The sequence below is a fragment of the Meleagris gallopavo genome, chromosome 12 (genome assembly GCF_905368555.1).
Source record: "Meleagris gallopavo chromosome 12, MGAL_WU_HG_1.1, whole genome shotgun sequence".
Taxonomy (NCBI): Eukaryota; Metazoa; Chordata; class Aves; order Galliformes; family Phasianidae; genus Meleagris; species Meleagris gallopavo.
In genome coordinates, this window is record NC_139415.1 from 16,762,829 (window position 1) to 16,783,210 (window position 20,382).

General features: G+C 39.6%; 2 protein-coding genes across 16 annotated transcripts in view; one reads left to right on the plus strand and one right to left on the minus strand.

Annotated features, from left to right (window-relative positions):
* Nucleotides 1-587: 587 nt before the first annotated feature.
* Nucleotides 588-18,316, minus strand: LINS1 (lines homolog 1). Of its 12 annotated transcripts, none has more exons than XR_014885998.1 (8): nucleotides 17,157-18,103; nucleotides 14,652-15,171; nucleotides 14,463-14,552; nucleotides 12,845-12,986; nucleotides 11,999-12,586; nucleotides 8,589-8,760; nucleotides 6,351-7,442; nucleotides 588-5,854 (listed from the first exon to the last, which is right to left on the minus strand). XR_014885998.1 is itself a non-coding variant. In XM_085234380.1 (8 exons), the coding sequence occupies exons 3-8, from the start codon at nucleotides 15,033-15,035 to the stop codon at nucleotides 6,542-6,544; spliced, it is 2,277 nt and encodes a 758-aa protein (XP_085090506.1). In that variant the 5' UTR covers nucleotides 15,036-15,171; nucleotides 17,157-17,223; nucleotides 18,145-18,204; the 3' UTR covers nucleotides 6,123-6,541. The 12 variants fall into 12 exon arrangements, 11 of the variants coding, with proteins under 11 accessions (XP_085090506.1, XP_019475103.2, XP_085090505.1 ...); XM_085234380.1 differs by lacking the exon at nucleotides 588-5,854 and adding an exon at nucleotides 18,145-18,204 and having other exon boundaries at nucleotides 6,123-7,442; nucleotides 17,157-17,223; XM_019619558.3 differs by lacking the exon at nucleotides 588-5,854 and having other exon boundaries at nucleotides 6,123-7,442; nucleotides 17,157-17,223; nucleotides 17,903-18,103.
* A 92-nt stretch (nucleotides 18,317-18,408) lies between these two features.
* The window catches only part of ASB7 (ankyrin repeat and SOCS box containing 7), a 30,903-nt gene continuing 28,929 nt past the window's right edge, over nucleotides 18,409-20,382 (plus strand). For 2 of the 4 annotated variants that reach the window (XM_085234397.1, XM_085234396.1), the window contains exons 1-2: nucleotides 18,409-18,595; nucleotides 19,171-19,252. The gene's annotated coding sequence lies outside the window, so the exon portion shown is untranslated. The remainder of the gene's footprint in view (nucleotides 18,596-19,170; nucleotides 19,253-20,382) is intronic. The other 2 variants (XM_085234395.1, XM_085234398.1) reach the window with 2 other exon arrangements.

Consider the following 20,382-nt stretch of genomic DNA (forward strand, 5'->3'; position numbering starts at 1 on the left):
CCCAACTTTTATACAATTCTTCAATCAGTTATCTAACTTTGAAGCCACAGAAAAAAAAAAATCTTAGTCTGTACTACTCATAGAGGAAAAGAAAAAAATGCAACTACTCCTTACCTGCAGTGTAATGTATTTCACAGAATCATGGAATGGCCTAGGTTGAATAGGACCTCAAAGATTACAGAACCACAGAATAGCCAGGGTTGGAAGGGACCTCAAGGATCACGAACCTCCAACCCCCTGCCACACGCAGGGCCACCAACCTCTCCATTTAATACCAGCCCGGGCTGCCCAGGGCCCCATCCAGCCTGGCCTTGAACGCCTCCAAGGACGGGGCATCCACAGCCTCTCTGGGCAGCCCGTTCCAGCATCACCACCCTCTGTGTGAAACAATTCTTCCTAACACCTAACCTAAATCTGCCATCTTGGTTTAAAACCATTTGTCTTATGACTAACTAGATAACAGAGGTATGTGATCAGCCACAATAATTATTTTACATATCACTGGAAAGGATAGATTATGTAGAAGATGCCAGCGAGGGGGGAAAAAAAAAAAAAAAAAAAAAAAAAAAGAGAACAACAAAAAAAAATCTCAGAGTCCACTTCTTTAGTTTTTCCAATAAATACAATAAATATATCAAATTACATTGAATTTATGTGTTGTATGCAAGTTTTCTCCTGAGCTTTTAAGTAATTGCATAAGGAAAAAAAAAAATCACAAGTTAAATTTCTCCATAGAGAAGGCCATCCCAGGAAATCTTTGATATGGTATTACTTCATACATTTCTAAAATCAGAGCTGTTGTATACAATGGCACCTGCCAATAGGGAAGGGGGAAAAAGGGAAATCCAAGGGCTCACTTTCTTTCAAAGAAAAAAAAAAAAAAAAAGTAAAAAATTATCTGCAGAGACCACAGACAAATTTTCCCAATGTTAACACAGTCATTTTTCCTACTGATTATCTTACTGCAGACAGTCAATCAAATCTCAATCTCATGTATATGAAGAGGAAAAGTAGCAAAACAGCTATTTATTGTAGTATGACATTCTAAAACTAGCTTTAAGACTAGCAAGAATTCACCACCTGAGATTTACATTTAAGTTGACACAATTCTGAACTATTTGATCTGACAATAATTTGGATTCTGAATTCTCTTTACAACACTACAGAAACCCCTCTACTCATTCTTTGGTTCTCTTCTAAGATGAAGGTAAAGAACTTGATATCCCATACTTTCTGCTCCTCAGAATCAACAGATACCTGATAATCAATTACTTAAAGTCACAAAAATATATTCAAGGATCACAACTCAATCTCAATCAGTAGCTTAAAAACTAAGCTCCTTTTCTTCACATGGGTTCCTATCTCCTCCCAACATATCAATCTTCCCCTACAGAAAAGACATGAAGTAATCTACTTAGGATCTCTTTAAAAGTTTTCTGCTCAAGAGCTTTCTTACTTGGAGGTATGATCTGACTCACAATCCATACAGAGTTGCAATTTAGTATTAATAATTAGAAATTAGTTTCTTCTATCATAACTGAAGACTGGATATCTGATTGCAAATAGAGCAAATGGTAAGGTTATAAACACTGTCCCTTAATGTCAGTGCAGGACCGAAGCAAAAATACATACATATGAACAAACAGGCTGAAATCCTCAAAACGCTGAAATGTTTTAAAATTCAGAACTTGATTGCATGAACTTCAATAAGAAACAGAATAGTTGAGAATCTGTGGCTCAAACAACAGGAAAACAACTAAGCAGAAAGGAAAAGTCAGTAGTAATACTGGAAAAGTAAAGGCAATGAAGAAGAAAGAAGTGGAACAGTAATACACTGCTGACCCAAACTACCAGCTTTTTGATAAGATACCAAAAGAGGACCATTAATAATCTTTAACTACATTTTAGGTAAAAGGCTCCAGGAAGCAATACCAACATTACCTGGGGACCACTTTCTAACTACATTCTTTCGCACACACAACTGAGGGATATAAATACCACAAATATGCTACATCTCACAATTTTTTGGCTGTATTTCATTTAAATGCTGAACATGCAGTGTATTGATAAGCCTCCAGAGCTGCAGTTAAGAATCCACTCATACCCAGAAGCACAGAGCTATATGCATATGATTAGTGAAGCATTCACGTAGTTGTAGTTTGGACAGCTTTCCTTTATATAAGCTTCCCAATCTCTTTGTTTGTAAATGATCCATCATAAGATTATTTCTCCTTGACTTAACATCACTTTCTCCACATTTGCCATATTCATCCTTCTAATAACAGAAGCACTCAATTATAATTTTCAAATCAAACTGCATATCCATAAAACACAGTGAAAGCACATTAAAATGTAGTTTAAAAAAATAGAAGAGTAACTTCTACTGCTTGCATTTAGAGGAAGTATTGCGTTAAAACTTATATCTGCTACTCACAATCTTAGTAAGAAGAACTATTGCAAAGCCTGGACCTTTTCCCTTTCAAATACAGCACTACTAATTTGCTCAAATAATACTTGCATGTGCAAGGAATTCAACAATCAGTTCAATCAATTTCTTCAGGAGAGAGTCTTTAATTAATTTCTAACAGTCTACACAATGTGGGATTTAAAAAATTAAATAAATGATGCCTCATTGATTCCTGGAGCTGGAAGTACTGGTTAAACAACTGTATGAAAATAAACCTCAGCAATTTGTAACACTTGCACAGAAGACAACACTGCAAAGATTGCTTGATTACTTTAACAGAAGATTCTTAAAGCATCAATGTTTATCTACCCATACAGAATAGAAACACAAAACATGAGCATGTGCTTAGTGAAACTGAAAGGCAACCCCTTGCCTGTTTCAGTCAGTAAGAACTGCCTCCTCTACAACTGTCTGTAGCTGAAAATTAGAGAAAACATTGGAATCACACCAGTTGAAATTTTTAAATGAGGTGAAGAAATAATCCTTTAGAAGAACTGATATTCTGCTTGGGATGACCAAATAATAGATTCAACTCCAAGGAGGTGATGAATTTAAACAAACCATTTAAGAGTTCTTTTTTTTTTTTTAAAGTACTACGCAATGTTTTCAAGACTCTTCCCTGGAAAGACATAGCTGACTGACAAAGCTTGTGTTTTGCCATACAGGTCAAGGATTTTTTTTATTTTTTTTTTTAACCTAAAAATTATGTTCTATTTCTTTATTATTCTAAGTAAAACAAAGTCACCTTTTCTTTTAAAGAATGTTTCCAATAGTAGTCAGCAATAAACTCAATTATACAGCATTTAAGATGACAGCAATGTGGAAAGCTTAAATCTGAGATGTTACTCAACCATTCCAGGCCCAAGCCTGCTGTTGAGGTAGTGATAGTAAAAAGCTGCTCATGATCCACTCTGACACAATTGGCTTCTAACAAGATTTCAGAGTAAGCCAGGAAGTCTGGCAGCTGTATGAAGTGCAACAACAATCTACAAATTCAGTTGGACAACTTTCAGGCAGAATGCAGAGAAGAAAAACTGTAAGAACTTCAGTATTTTCACTCCTACTGGTACTAACAGGCTGTGATAAATACTTCACACTGGTTTCAGACACCATCCCGGACTGAATTTGGAAATATGAACACTTCATGTTACAATGATAAATTAAGGAAAAACTAAGGCTCCTTATTCCTAGCTTTACAAGAATATTGTAAATATAGAAATTCTGAAGGTTGGGTTTTGTTCTTGTATTACAGGATTAAAACTTGTATTGCAAGTGTAAAACCTAGAAGGCAGAGCAACCATAAATACTGGAGGAAATCCAGTCTAAAGAACCACAAGAATGGAGTCTCTGGGAACCACCTAGATTCAGCTGTAACTTATCAGTCCCTGCAAATACTCCAGTTTAAGACCACTCTTTAAAAAAAAGTACATCCTGTAAGCGACTTCTACTGCTGCTTGCCTCACAAAGGTGTAATTTACTCTACTGATGTGCAAGGAAAACTCAGAACACAGATGGAGACTATCTCAGATTAAGTCCTCAGATAAACAATCATCTCCAAACAGGGCATTTATCTCATTCTCTATCTAACAGAAGAAAACATTTAGATATCAACAGCCAAATGCAAGGCATATTATCCTCCTAATAACAATACTACTGACCTAGTTCAAAAGTTCTAATCTAACACTGGCAATCGGTTCTGTAGCTGAGTTAATTTGCTCTAATAAATAACAGCTCCATATAAAATCTTCAGAGTAAAGATTCAAAAATAAACAAACCAAAATCAAAACCCAGAATATGTACTCAATGGATTAAAATACAAACTAAGTTACAAAGGTCTTTTCCTTGTGCTAGACTTTCTGAATACAGCCATAAAGCTACAAGTTACTGCACTGCTCACACTCATTTTGTGTGGAATAAAGAAAGAAAAACTGGACCCTTGTCAGTTTTACTTCATCTCAGTTCCTGTGGGTCATAAATGGTAAAAGATCAAGGTATAAAACATTGAGGTAGCTAGTTGCTAGATACAAGCCACATTTACAAATGCAGCAAATTCCTGTTTTCCTACCTTTCTTTCCCCATTTATCTCATTAAGGCGTGAGAAATATGGTTGTAATCTGGATATTTCCAACTTGCAAAGTACTTCAGCGAAACAGTGAGGTTACTTAAGTAAAATAAACTAGTCAGCAAAGACCAGATAAGAAGAGGGGACAGTAGAAAAGATTTCACTGAAACTTCAGTAGCTACATTGAAAATTGTGAACTTGAGAAATCCTTGCTCAACTGTCTTGCCAAAGGCACTTCCCATCTGAACTGAAAAGTTCTCAAGTTGTCTAGCACTGCATCTTTGAACATGCCCAGAGGCTTCCAGTCCTGGCAGAAGTGAGCAACTCAGCACCTAGAGTACAACTGCATTTAAACACTGAACTGAAACTGGGCATTCCTCTGCTCAGACAACTCAGACATTCCTTTTTAACTCAAATAACTATAAACAAATTGAATTTTTTTTCCAATCAGACATTTACTTACTCCCCTGTGCATACAACCAAAGCACAACGTAAGCACAGAATACTCAGGTCTACTACATGTCAATATAACTTTGTATTGCCTATACAACTTTCACTTTGAGATGACAGAGCAGTCATCTCAAAGAAGACCGAAGTTCAAGTCTTCCTGTCTGAAAGAATTCATACCATTCAGTGTCTCAGGAGAGCACTGCGATCTCCATCTAAATAGACTATGAACTTCAATCCATTTTTCTCCCCCTCCCAGTACAAAGTTAATTCACTGCCTGAGAGCCCAAGACTAATCTAGAAGATGGCCACAGCAGTTTGGTGGCCAGAGTCACCTGTTTCAGAAACTGTTTGTCTTCACATCTATTCTATTTTTCACTGCACAGTTACTGTAAAAGGGAAGAGAGAACTTACCTGGTCCTCAAAGAGAATAGACCACTTGCCTTCAAGAGATGATCCCAAGAGGAAAACTGCTTCTTTCAGAGGTGATGCGGTGTGGGATTTCACAGTACTCTGTCATTGGTATTTTCCCATTGCCTAACCCTCATTAGATCATTACAAGCTGCATGTTAAGTTTACCAACATTAGGTGGCTTCCTGTTTGGTGCACGCACTGGTTTGGATGCTGTTCTGAACTAACTTTCCCTAGCAGAGTCTTAAACACTTACTTTTCAGGTTATTCAAATTAGATGTAATAAGAGGTGCAACTATTTAAGATTACATTCAACATCCTCCTCACTGCACAGCAGATATTTAAATTTATAATTCTCTACTTAGTACATATATTTGATACTTACATGAAATACATGTAAAGGAAGTAAGAATTTATGTTGTAATTTCATTTCTCTCGATTTTAAATATAACGTTCCAACAAAAGTTCTGCAAATTGGTAAAACACGCATCAGTATCATGCATAACTTTCCTAATTAAAGGAACACACCATGAAATATTAAGAAAAAATAGATTCAATTTTCAGTGAAGTGGCAACACCACTGGTTAGATCAAGTAAACAGAACCTCCTAGGCATTAAGTAAGTACTTCAACCAAGGAAAAGAGATGGCATGGATTATTGGGATATTGGTAGTACCCGCACATGTCCACTTGGAGCAGAGCACAGATTCAATACACACAGTATGAACATTAAATGTGTCCCCAGCTATATATTTTATTTCACTTAACCTCTTAACTGCTTAAAGTCCACAAATCACCATCAATCTGGCAATCACTACTAAATTGCTATATTAGAATGATGTTAAGTATAACTGACAAGACTTTAAATATTGTATGTTGTTGATATTCTTTCAGATAAGTTATTTATTAGCAATTTTTGCATTCCTAGCAATTACTACTGATAGACAGTGCATGACATACATACCACAAATAAGCCTGAGACCCTGAGGTAACAGATCATGTCACTGAGCACAACTGCAGACTTTTTACAGTGTCAACCAAAACCACGTTCATCCAATTTCAGTTTTAATACACTGATAGGTGCAAAAGGCATGAGCCTTGGAAGTCATTCACCTCTAGTGTACTAGTTAGAAATCACTAGAATACTTCTTTGATTTATTGTGAATTCGTGTTCTTACTAATCTTCTCAATGTGGCTCAGTAGTCTCAACAGCGCAGATGGATTATAAGGGAAAAGATTTCTTCCCTGCAGTCTAGAAATTGCTTTTTGCAGTTCTTCCAAACACTTTGTTGATTTATAAAGCATTATTCTTAGGGGAATGATATTATCTGAAGACACTATATGTGCCAGATTGGATGAGGTATTAGATCCCTTTTGTTTCAGAGGCAACACTTCAGACTTGAGTTTATTCTGTTTATCATCTGTGTAGCTGCAAACAGCTTCCCTTATCATTGTCTCACACTCCTTATGTAAAGGCATCTGCTTTGTGTTTACTAAGCACTCTTCTCCAACTGATTCTAATTCAGAATCTTCTGAGCTGTCATAATTAACAAGTCTTTGAAGAGAACCCAGCAGAGATGTATTATTGTTGCATAGCAATGAGTTAGACTGGTTAGACTCTGCAACTTCATTATCACCTTGCTCTGTTGTAAACACTAAGTAATTGTGAGAAGAAGCCAAAGGTAGCAAAGTCTGTGGTTCTGGTTCACAAGAAGCATTTTGCAAGCTCACACCAGCAATGCAGCTTTGTTTTTCTTGAAGTTCAGGCTTGATAGAAGACACTGCTTGAGAAGAGCCACACTTGGTATCAAAATGGTTACAGATGTTTACAAACTGATGCCAGTCTTCTCTAAGAAGTTTTAAGTACCTTACCAAGTACTCCAGAAAGCAAGTTTCTGAGGAAATCAAAAAATCTAGAAGTACTGTGGAATCAAAAGAGATTTTTTCTAGAAAAAATAAAAATATGCAGTGAGGATTATAGCCATTCGCATGTGTATGGAAGTCCCAGCTTTCCTCCTCTTCCCGACTTAAATTATCTGCAGCATCACACCGTAACCTGAAAAGTAGATTGTGAAATGGATTAAATTCAGTGGAATTCTACAGTTAAGAACAGACATTTCCAGAAAATTTTATTCTTGATCTTTTTTGATGTTCTCTAACAGACAATAAACGCACACATGCTAGATCCTACATGTTTTACAGTGATAGATTTCCAGGAAAATATTTTAAATAAAATTCTGGGCAAAAAAAAAAATCAGCAGAGAAAAAAGCACCTACAGGATTTGCTGCAAGGTAACTTGTTTTGTTGGATGAGCTTTCTATGCAAGATGGGTTTGAAATCTGTTTTATGGTATGCAGTATTTTGGATTCCAACATCCCAGAGTCAGACTGTCAAAAAGTAAACATCAGGAAAAAAGTAGTTTTCATACTAGAGAATGAACACAGGCAGGTGGTAGATCAGTTTGAGAAGCCAAAGCACTTAAAGCAGGTTTTCTTAAACAGCATGTCCTTAGTTCTAGAAGCAGCAATACTTAAAATATGTGAACAGCCCTCTGTAATACTTTTGTATTACTTTTGTAAACTTGAACATCCACCACACTGGAAAAAGATAGCCTTGTACCTAGGTGCCTAAAAATTATTTTATGTATCTAAGATACTACTCGCAATGTCTTTGCATTTGAAGCTTGAAAACTATTTTACGAGTTAGTATATTATCCTGTATGTTAACTTGAACAATGAAGTAGTGAACATTCAGGGCAAATTCACAAAAAAAGCATTTCTGATGTTAGCAGTGACAGAATTTACATGGGTCCAAATGTGAGAGCACTACTTTGCCAGAGGTCCCTACATTCCTGAAACTTGATCACAAGATCGTGTTCTTCACATGTGTTGAAAGACAGCAGCCTTGCCTTTTATCTGTAGTTAACCACTACTTAGAATGTGAAGTCAATTATTCTCAATTATAGAATATGCTATGGTGTTTAATAGGAATTTGTTGCACAACTCCTTTATTTCAATGAAAAAACACTTAACCAAATTATCAGAAAAGTTAACAGCTCTTACACTACCCATTACCACATAATCCAGAGCTTATTACTAAAAATATTCATCCTTTATAAAAGTAATCAATGAAAGCGTTGTGTATCACAACAACCTCATTATATTATCATTCATAGTCCAGTCAAATAAAATGCATACCAACCTATCAATTTTTAAATAAATGAGTAATAAAGCTTTTGCAGCTTCCCACATGTCATCGTCCTGCTCTATAAAAACCAAGGAGAGCCATTCACAATGATGTGCGATGTGAAGGGAAAACTTCATGTGATTCCTCCAGAATGTCAAAAGATGGGACATGGAACTTTCAAAGCCTTCTGAAAACAGGAGAGAAAAGGGAGGGGAAAAGACAACCACATCTTTTTGTTACTAAACAATATAGACATTTTTAAAAGTTAACAATGGAAAACACTGCACACATTTATCATTCCTAAGCTCAACTGATTTAACACAGCATCAAATTTTACAGATCACTTCTTCCTCCTTAGTACTAAAGAAATCTAGAAAAAAATTCAGAAAACCACAAGCAGTTATCTAACATTTAATTCTTTTTATCTATAAAAACACCAACATTTAGATGTCAACGTTATCAACTAAGTTAACCTGCAGAAAATGAATTTACTTATTATATAGTAGGCTCCTCCTCCCTTCTCCTTTTCCCCAAAGATAAGACAGATAAAACCTAAGATGACAATTATCTGATACAGCAGTGTCTTTCTAGGGGACCTAGAAACTCCTGCAGCATGAATCCTCTTACATCTAAGCTCATAGTTGTGCATGTATCACAAAACCTATAGAAATGTTGCTATACATGTACAGCCGTGGTTTATATTTTTCTCTAGCTCCCCAGTTAGGTAGCATTGGCATATAGCAAAGTGAAGAAAGGTGAATTATAATCAGGTCAATGCCACAGATGTAATGATCTAAAATGAGTACTTTCATTCCATAATGCAATTCTGATGTTTTAACAGTGCTGAAGCTAAAAACCCCAGTGTGAAAAATACCACTCTACAGAAATCTGCTGCACTGCTTCACAGTCAATGGGATCAAATTGCCATCTCTGCAACAGAGTAAGCCGCCTGTATGATAGCCTTAAACCAGACAGTTCTTTATAAAATTATCTCATCACAGATGTTGCAAGTTTTCAAGTGCATATAGGCTTGAATAAAAGTACATTGATGAGATGGCACTTCCAGCAAGGATTTTGCACTATTTGCACTGAACTCTCTGAATTAATGCCAGCAGTGCTCTTCCTGAAAATCCTCTCCTTCTGAACACTGAACTCCTCACTGGGAAAATCACCTCAAAATGTATGCCAGTATAGTGTAGTAGCTTACCCATAAAAATAACTGTATTTTTATGACTGAGACAGACTCTTTTCCCTTAAGTCAAGAAACCTCCTTAATAATAATGACAAACTAGAAAAAGATTCTTTGTGTCTGAATTTAGGCACTACTTTCTCAATGTACATATTCAATATTTAGACAATCAAATAAAAAAGCAACACACATCTTTACCCCAAAGGTACTTCGTGAGAACTTTTACACTGCTTCAAGTACACCATAGCTTGAAGAACACAGTTGCATCATTCACATAAACAGCAATTACTGCTTTTGAAAGATTTCCTACAGCATGGCATCAATTTTATTAACAAAGCCATCGTTATGTGGTTTTCCTTAATATTTGACCTTAAGAGTTGCTTCTCCTCTCAGAAAAAAAAAAAAAAACGAAACATCTAATTATCTTTGTTATTAATAGTTACTATTCAGAATGAAATTCTCCCCTATAAATCAAAGCAATCTGAAAATTGCTCCCAAAATTGGAGTGAATTAAAGTTAAGCCACTGTAATCCATATTAGTGAAAAAGATAGGATCAACAAGCTTCCCAGAAGGGAAGTTAGTCTATTAAAGCATTTTGGTACTTGTTTTAACCACTTCATTTAATAACACTAAAATAGAAGCACCACTCCTTTCAACTTGAAATGCCTCATGACACCTGTGGTGTTTGAGTTTAATTAAACAATTCATTTTTGTAGCACAAATTGGGATAAGAAAAAACTTTGTTCTTTGAGACAATTTTCCAGAGACATCTAAAATAGATGTAACCTACTTCTATTCATTTGTTCTTAGACAATCTCAGAACTTTTTCAGGAGATGAATTGTAAGTAAAATCTTCCTTGCAAACACTTAAAAATCCTAACAACGCAACTGGCATCACAAATGACATCTTCCATAATATGGAAAAAGTGGAAGAAGATCCCTTGTAAAATTCTCCAGCTGCCTTGCACAGATGAATTAAAAATGGACTTTGCTCCAGAATGTAGAAATATAAAAAGTAAAATAGCATTTATATCTAGAGCTTTCCAAGTGTCTCAGTACACCGCAAAAATGCTGTAAAAATGCATCCCCATATAAAAAATGAAGTAATTGTGACATTTTGCCTCATCAACACTTAACTGAGTATAAGGAACATATCCATTCCCACTTGTATTTGACTAGAAACGCTACATCAGAACCATTTTACCTTTTTTGTCACGTCCTGTAATCCAGGACAGCATGCTGCTTTGATCACACAATTTGCACATCCAAGTTCACATGGCTTAGTATCAGAAGACACTTATCATGTGCCTCTGAAAGGTAAACAGGCCAGTGGAAAGATGGAATTCCAGGATGTCTAACAGGTAAAGTGTCTCCTTAGAGCACCCAAGAAGGCTAACTGGATACCAGTGAGAAAACAGCAAGGCATCCTCTCCTGTCAGGAACGAGAACTGCACAGCATTCCTCTGCCATTCCACTGTTTGCCTTGTGGCAATGCCCAAACACCAGAGACCAATCTGCTCTTCTGCTAATCTATTTCATCTATTCAGTGGCACAAACATACTCAAGCTGAGCAGGAATGAGAAGAATGCCTAGCACCTACTAATTTCAAAGGGCTATATTTCTAAGGTAGAGTGAAGAAAACCACCAATACACTCTGTCAACTCCCATGATTTCCCTGTCTTTTACTTTACAGCCTCATTATAATGTTTACCTCTTCCCCACCACCACTTTTTCTGTCCCATAATATTATTTGTCTGGCAGTAACACCAGTGCCTTCAACCAAGTTAAGTGGTACTTAAAAGGCCTACCTCCACATTACAAACTAGAAAACCATTACCTGTCCTTCTTTTAGTTCTCCACCCAAATGGAGTAGAAGCTTGTACTATGAGCATTTTTTTTTTTTCAGCTGGAGAAAAACCTGATGTTCTCAAGCAGGCTCATCTATTTCAACTATTAAAAAATGTTCTTAATAGGAAAAGCTTTCTATCTCAAGTGCAGCTGTCACAAGCCCTCCTTATTCCAAGGCTAAGAATAGGAAAAACATAATGAAAAAAGCTAATTTAGGAGGACACAGTGACGGCAATAGCAAACTCTCTGGGTGGGATTTTTTGTTCCACCTTCCTACAACCACTAATTCAGTGGAACATGCTTCTAATCTTAATGAGCTGCAACCACAAATTTAAAAGCTTTACAACTCTTGCTTCCTAATGAACAAAACCAAAAAGAGAATGTTACCTTTGATTTCAGCTTCTGTAGCAGAGTTCTGACACTTGAACTCCAGTGCTTTGAGCACAGCCAGGCTTAAGGCTCTGAGAACAGTTTGGTCAGAACCACTTTGAGTATTATCTCCAGAAAGAGCTTCACTGCTTCCAAAGTAGCTGGCCTTTCCACTGAGTGGGATTTCATTAAGCCAAGTCAAGTTCACAACTTGCAGAACAGCATTACTTAATGCAAGCATATCCTCTTTTAAATATGGGTTTTGTAAGAATTGAGACCCACTTACAGCATCTTCTTGAGGCTTGTAAAGGATGCATTTTTTAAGAAGCATAATGAACTTCTTCTTGATAAAATACTGAGTTGATGAGTTAATAAGGTTCAGGACATAAGACACTTTTAAGAACAGTACTCTCTGGCATCTCAGTGGTAGCTGTAATTGAGTCCTAGAAGCCAGAAGCACTTCAAGCAGGTCTATGAAACTGACCAAGTTGTTTGCAGCTTCAGAATAAGGTGAACTATAGAGTTGACTATCAAAATGATGTTGCAGAATGGAATTGTAAAATCCTTCAAGCACAGCATCAAGAGGAGCCAACAACTTCAAAATACCTACAGCAACAAGAAGGTTACAGAGTTGGAGTTCCAGTATAACACAATCAGCTAAAACATCAGATTAGCAGAAAAATGGTGACTGTGATTATTTCCAGTTTTAAAGCATGTCAAAGCCACATTTTTAATTGCACTTTAACTCTCTCTACAATGAAGAAAATAAGCGTTGTGCAGTCAAGCTGCTCTAGAGATTACCAGTAACATCCCTCCCCCTAGTGGCACTAGTGCATTGACACTACCATAAAACTACTACAGTACCTGATTCAGGTAACATTTTATCTTTCGTTACATCCTTGATAACAGCCATAAGAGTCCACAGACATCCTGCTACTTGAGTATGCATAGGGAACTCCAGAAGACTTTTCAAACTGAAGCTGAGCCAGGTGACATTTACTGCATTCTAATTAAATGAGTTCAAAAAATAAAAATGAATACTTTATAGTTACTACGTAATTTAAACAGCAATACAGTGATTATTATTTTGATAATCATACTAAACTATAGTCTGATAGTATTAATAATGCACAAACTAAAACGTAGAAAAGTCACAGGTAGAAACAATGTATCCAACTGGTACCTTCTAAGCACATAGGCCTGTATTTACAAACATGAAGTCAAGTAACACACAATGGCAAGCAGCTGTGTTTTCCAGAAAAAGAAAACAAACTTGCTAACGTTAGGCAGCATACCCCAAATCAGGTAATACTGAAGATGGACCAGAAGCAACGGTGCTACAGGTGCTATAAAAGAAGAGAAGAAGATTGCTTACCTGTATCAGAAGACTCTAGGTTCACAAGGGAAAGCTCCACCAAAAAGAAATCTCCAGAAAGAAACCATCCTCAGCAGCAGCCAGCCCTTCAATGAGGTCTAAGAGAGGTGCAGTCAGGTTCCATCCCTTCCGGTCACGCAGCTGAATTCCTTCACCTGTGCTCCCAGGGCTGACCGGGTCCTTTCCCCAGCTGTAGGGAAATACCTACAGAAAGCTAATGAAATACATTCCTGTATTTTCTTGTCTAACATTCCAAGAAGTTTTTTTTTTTTTTTCCTATTTGCTGTATATTTGATGAAAAAATATTACAGCTTCCATAGTAGCATCTCTGAGCATATATGTCTTCTCAGAAGCACATCTGTGTTATTTCTTGCGAAGTTCTGTGAGATGGAAGTTAGGAATTTAGATATGATCCTGTATGGGAGCTGCTGAGTCACGGCCTGAACCACTGATTGAGCAGCTGGGGAAAGGACCCGGTCAGCCCTGGGAGCACAGGTGAAGGCAATTCAGCTGTGGGCCAGAAGGGATGGAGCCTGGCTGCACCTCTCTTAGACCTCATTTAAGAGCTGGATGCCACTGGGGATAGGTTTCTTTCTCCTTGGTGGAGCTTTCCCCTGTGAGCCTAGAATCTTCTGAGACAGGTAAGCAATCTTCTTCTCTTCTTTAATAGCACCTTTCTATTGCGCTGGTCCTCCCATTATCACACCTTTCTTGTAATACCTTTTCCATTGTACTGGTCTGTCCAATTGCTACAACGATACTCCTGACACTAAATGCACTTCAAAAACTGTGTGGCATTTTGAGGATGCTAACAGTCCATATGCTGAACATCAGTAGACTGCAGCTCTGCTTTTCTGAAAGAGCAGCAGAGATATGCAGGCAACAGATACAGGAAAGGAGCAGCACTAGTGTTGCTCTCTAAGTCTAACTATCAAAGAATGCTCTCAGTAAGTAATTTTTATTTTAGATTATGGAGTAGTGAGATAACAACTACTTCTGTGCCATACAAAGGCTACAAAAAGTTGGTTACAAAGTCAAATAGAGAGACTTATAGGTACATACTCACTAACTCATTTTTCAAGCTGTGATAAGTTATACGATACTCACTTCTTCCTTCAGTTGGAAATATACAAGAGATGCTAAACTTTTTGAAGCCATATGAGATAACAGCTGATCGTAGCTACTGAGAAGACAAACCTGCAAATACATAAAAAGAAACAATATCTAAGTAGCATCCCTTCCATATCTCTTAACTCTTCTTCTACAAAAATCTTCCTACGGGTTATAGAATCTTACCAATTTTGAGTCAACTTGTGTTTCCTTCAAAAGAAGGAGGAGGATTTCACAGTACTTCTGTTGTGTACTGAATCCAATTTCCTGGGACTCTGCTTTAGCAACCAGCATTTCGATCAAAGTTAACTGAAGCAGCATCACTTCTCGTGGACAAAATGAGAAGTTCATGTTTGCTAAATTATGTGATACATCATCTGTTGTAGGGATAACAGCATCCTGATGACTCCTAATACTGTCATCAGTAGATGGCAGATCACGCAATTCATCTCTTTCTTGTGACTGCCCAACACACAGATTAAGAAAAGAGGTGTAATAATAGCTTTCCTTTGGCAATGGAGTGCCTGCCAGTATGTCCTTATACATCTGCTGTAGTAGAGATATCTTCATTGTGAGAACATCCAATATAACACAGAATACTGTAGGTCTTCACCAATTATTTCTGATTGCTGCAAATCAGCTTTGAAGTTATTTTTATCCAGTGAGAGAAAGAGACTGGCTAATAGGCACTCCTCTTCTAAGTCACCTAGGAAAAAAAATTATACTATTACTGAACTTAATAGATAACCAGAAAGATATGAAGGAACACCACACATTTTTAGACTTTGTACCACCATTATTAAACTTGAAGCGCAATTACTCTGTAGTTAAACGAGTGATAAACTAACAGTTGCACAAAACTTTGTTCCAGTCATAAAGTATAAGAGTTACAATGTAGTGAAGAAATTTACAGTTCCAATACAGTACTACTGAAAATATAGACTTGCAGGAATTAACAAAAATAAAGATGACAATTTCCAGGGCCTGCTTCTGTAAGACATGAGAACTTCAATCAAATCTTTCTCTATCTTCATGCTGCTAAATCTACTAAATCCTCATTTCCTTTGTGAGGGATTGCTTGATGAACAGACATGATGTTTCAAGTGGGAATTTTCATCTGAACTGACAGTGTTTATTTCTCCACTAAGGGTGAACAGGACAATCTCACTCTATTAAAAAAAAAAAAGACAAATCCTATATTTTGTTGCACATAGACTCAAGGGGAGTAGTGTGGATGTACAGGAGAGAACTGGGCTAATTTAGTATGGAGGACCAAAGAATTCATTTTCCTCTGGACATGTGAAACTCTTATGCTAAGCACGTAAATTTTGTAATCCAAAACAGTGTTTTTATATAATACAAAAGGTCAACTATGCCTTTAAGCTTGGTCTCAAGGGTCCAATGGCTGAGAAGCTTAAAACAAAAAAATTATTTAGAGTGTAAAAGGCCTTTAAAAGCATTTAAACATTCAGAAAAAGATTTAAAAGAAAACCTTTATCACAAACCTAATGGAATGTTTCTTTCAATTGCTGGAACATTCAGTGTAGCTTTACAAGAAAACCTATTAATAATTCAAATTTCTCCTTAAAGTGTGAGCAGCAAGCACCCCAAAGTTTCCAGTCAATATGCAAATGGCTAAAAGGGTGTCAGATCTCTCCAGAAAACAGATTTACCCGTGATCACAAGGGTTTCTTTTTTTGTCAGTGATGCTACTCTATACAGTTTTAATATATTATCTAACCACTGCCCTTTTAATAAAAGAAACTCATTACCTTTTATCTGCTGTGAATTTAGGAGTGGGATTTATTTTCTTTATGGGAGTTTTCTTGTATGCTTTTGGGATCCCCCTCTCTTTAAACCTGGCACAGCCAAGGTAGGCTCCTGCAGCCATCTGTCTCTAGCTGGCTGCTGGTTACATGTTAAATATCACATCTCTTAACAAGGGAAGAAAACAGTTCGGTCTCTTAATAAAGACTAGCTATTCCCTTTCTATGTTTTTAATCATAATTCCAGTTATCACACCAAATATGTTTAAAAATATTGCTTTCTAGGAGAATATTAACAAACTTTAAGGTTATAGGGTTTATTTAGCTTATCTTTACACATTTTTAAAACTATCAAGCATTGAGGATTGTACTTTCATTTTTATAGTGTGATTTTTTATTTTTTATTTTTAACTATAACTGAAATACACATTGATGAAATGACTTCCCAAAACCAGAGTAGTGGGGTAGACCAAGACCTGCTACCCAGTCTGCTGCCTACTGCCACAATTGAGCAGTATTTCTCTTGTGTAGATTTAAGAGAATCTAAAATTATAAAAATAAGCACTTCCCTGCATGGAATAATCTCCAATTCCCTCTGCTGGGGGTATTTTTTGACAGCAGTGGCTGACCTGGCAACTTCAAAATGTACCTCACCTAATCCATTGCAGACCTAAGAACCCTTTCCCACATTCCATGTGTTAGAGATTAGATCTGATACTTTAATTCCCTCTTCATCTGAAGAATCTATTTGTGATTCTACTTGAGGTGGAAATTTATGGCCTGAAACATCATAAAACTTCTTCACAAATCACTTAGAATATTTTATGTAGCTATTGTTCCCATCTTTGAGTTTTATTTCTTCCTACAAGAACATCTAATAATGTAAAATTATCTCAGCACATTTGCTTCTATGTTCAAAACCAACCTGAGCTGTCATTCTTTGTGGCGAATGAACAGATCTGTCATGCACAGATTCATGCAACACAGCAAGGCTGTAAGAGCACGAAAGATTCAGAACTCCTCCAGGACATGCTATGAAATTTTTACCTTCACCACATGATATTGGTTGTGCTTTCCCCGATCCCACCATCACACATTTGTGTTATAGCATTACTTTGCAGAGCACTTTGCAAAGAGGACTGGTAAAGTCATTAGAAAAAAGATATTTGAGGGGCTTATTTTGAAGAGGTTTAACTTCAAAGAGGGAGATGACAGACAGACTGAGTTTGGCTCAGCCACAGTAAGAAGGCATGGTGGAAAGCTCAAAAGAGTAAAGAAAAGCAATTGCATCCACATAAAAGAAATGACAACCCCAGCCCTCACTTGTGTTATTTATTTGTGTTATTCATGACAGCATCGAAAAGACAATTAAGATAAGGTCCTATAGTGTCAGACTCCTGCATAAACAATAGGAACCAGTTCTGGAGACCTTATAGTGAGATAAATCAACAGAGAGGACAGTTGTATAGAAAAAAAGACGTTTTCCTGTATATTAGTCTCAATATTGCTAGTTAGGCTTTAAAGGCATAAAATCACGTGGAGTTGCAAAGACAGAAATGCGAGATGAGAACAGGATGGAAAAGAAATAACGGACCTGAGACGGCATCTGAGCCTGCCAGCTCAAGGGCCTCAAACCCAAGCTGTGTACCTGCAGCGACTGCGTAGGCTCACCTCTGGTTAAACGAGCTTGTGCTGAATTACCGTAACCCTCTCTAACGCAACGTCATTTCCCTTTCAGAGGCTGTAAATAACCCAACGGCCTAACACAACGCTTCTGCTCTTCCGCAGCGCCTTTGGCCTCTGCCCACCCGCCCCGAGCCCAGGCTCCCTCAGCGCCCCTTCAGCGTTCCCGCCTTCGCCTCGCGCCCCCCAAGCCCCGCCCCCTCCTGGAAGCCCGCGGCCCGCTTAGTCACCCCGCGCCATCCCGCCCCGTTGCTAGGCGACGGCTGCTAGGCGACCGCCGCGACTCACCCGCCCCCGGGAGACAGGGAGCGGGAAGGCTCAATTCTCCTCCGTTCGATCACCGGAACCACCGCGGCCTCCCCCCTCCGCTGTCGCAAAGCCCTCCCCGTTCCCTTTACGGCAAAGGCGGGGCCACGAGCGGCGGGCGGAGCCGCCGTCAGCGCGGTGACCAATCGGAAGCTCCGGCGGCGAGCGGCCGGGGGCGGGCCCAGCGCGGAGGCCTTTGATTGGCTGCGGTGGAGGTCAGTCCCTGCCCGCTGACCCCGCAGCGAGCCGCGGGGGGCGGCTGGGTGCAAAGTGTCCCCGCACGGCGCGGCCCCTTCCCGCGGCCGGCCCGGCCCCGCCGCCGGCAGTCAGCGCAGCGCGGGGGGCGGCCGCAGCGCGGAGCCCGCCGGCGCTCAGGTAACGGCCGCGGTGCTCCCCGGCCGCCCCCCGCTTTCCTCCCGGTGCCGCGACCCCGTGGCCTCCGCCGGCTTCCCCTCAGTCCCCTCGCTCCGCGGAGCTGCCTCTCACCGCCCGTCCCCGCGGACGTGGGCGCGCTGCCGGCCCCCCCCACCCCCCGCCCCACCCGCCCGTCCGTCCTCGAGGCTGCCCCGGGCCGCTCTATGCGCTCCCGGGGCGGTGAAGCTGAGGGGAACGCCGGTGACCCCGCAGCGGAGCGCGGCCCTCAGCCTCCGGTGGTGCCTCTCCGGGCCCGGAGCCGCGGAGCGGGGACGGCTCCGGATTTCCCGCAGCTCTGCTCGGCGGGGACTTCCTGTCCCTTCCTCCGCGCTCACCTCAGCCCCGGGGCTGCGCTGACAGAGCGGGCGGACTCGGCCTCGGCGCTTCGTACAGAGCCCATCTCTGAGCTGAACGAGCCCTTCCTGGCTCATCTGTGAGGGCTTTTCCTGCTTCGGGCTGCTTCCTTTAGTATTGGCCGTTGCGCTGTCAGTTTCTGTCATTGCATGGCTCAGTTCTACTTTCATGTATTTTTTCAGGTTTAAGCTGCCTTAAAATTGGGACTGCAAAGAATGGAATGAGACAGAAGAGAGAAAGCAACGCTCGCAAGTGCCCAGCAAGGTGATAATCCACATAGAGTCATCCCTGTGGCACGGTTTGCCTGGGTCTGCGGTCCTCGGTGTGATTTTGGTGGATTCTGTGGGCATTGTTGGGTCTCTTTGTTCTGCCAGAACCTCCGTGCAGAACCTGCGTGCTTCTGAGGTTGGGTTTAGAAGCTCTGAAGCCCAATTGAAGAGCTCTTTCCTCCTTGTAACAGTTTGTCATCTGAATCTAATCTGCAGGCATGTTTCTGATCACAGGTTACTCCTTAACGTGTGTTGATGTCTCTTCAGCTCAGGTATGTCATAGAATCGCAGCATGGTTGGATTGGAAGGGAACTTAAAGATCATGGAGCCCCACCCCCTGCTGTGGGCTGGGTGCCCCCCACCATCTTGGGCTGCGCAGGGCCCCATCCACCCTGGCCTTGGGCACCTCCAGGGATGGGGAGTGTCATTTAACGTGACCTATCCAAGGCAGTGGTGAGGGTCCCTTCAGCCTTTCCTCCTGCTGACATGCTACTCTGGTTCTGCAGTTGTTGCTGCAGTAGGTCATGGTGATTAGGTTTTGTTGGTTTTAGTTGCACCGAACTTCTGTGTGGGTCAGGGTTTTTGTATTATAACCAAGCTGCAAAAATTCCAGTGGGTTTAATTGGATGGTGTTTGTTTACAAGTACTCTGTGGGTTGAGATGACAAAATAAGATAATGCAGTTGGATGATTAAGGGAAAAAATGAAAGGAGTCATCAGAAACTGAGTCCTGCCGTGAGAGGAGGATGGTTTGGTTTCAAAGCAAGAGTGGCTTGTAGAGAGAATTCCTGTTTTATATGGCTGGGAGGTGAAGAGATGGGCTTTGGAAGGGAAGAGAATGGGGGGTTGTTAATGTCAGTCAGCATTATTCTGCGCCCCACTGTTCTGTTATGTGCTCCAAGTAATGGTGCTCATGCCTGTTCTAATGCAAGGTCTGCACTGACTCTACTGTAATCCATTTCAAATGTAGATGAGTTTGTTATTTTGGCAAATGTATTCTCAATATGGGTCCCACTGGTCCTTGTCTTGTTTTCAGAGATGTCACTGACTGTACCAGAATGGTTTTTGTTGTCAGAAATGAATTGTTTCTAGTGTTAGTTGCAGCGGAAAAAGTACCTGTTGCTGT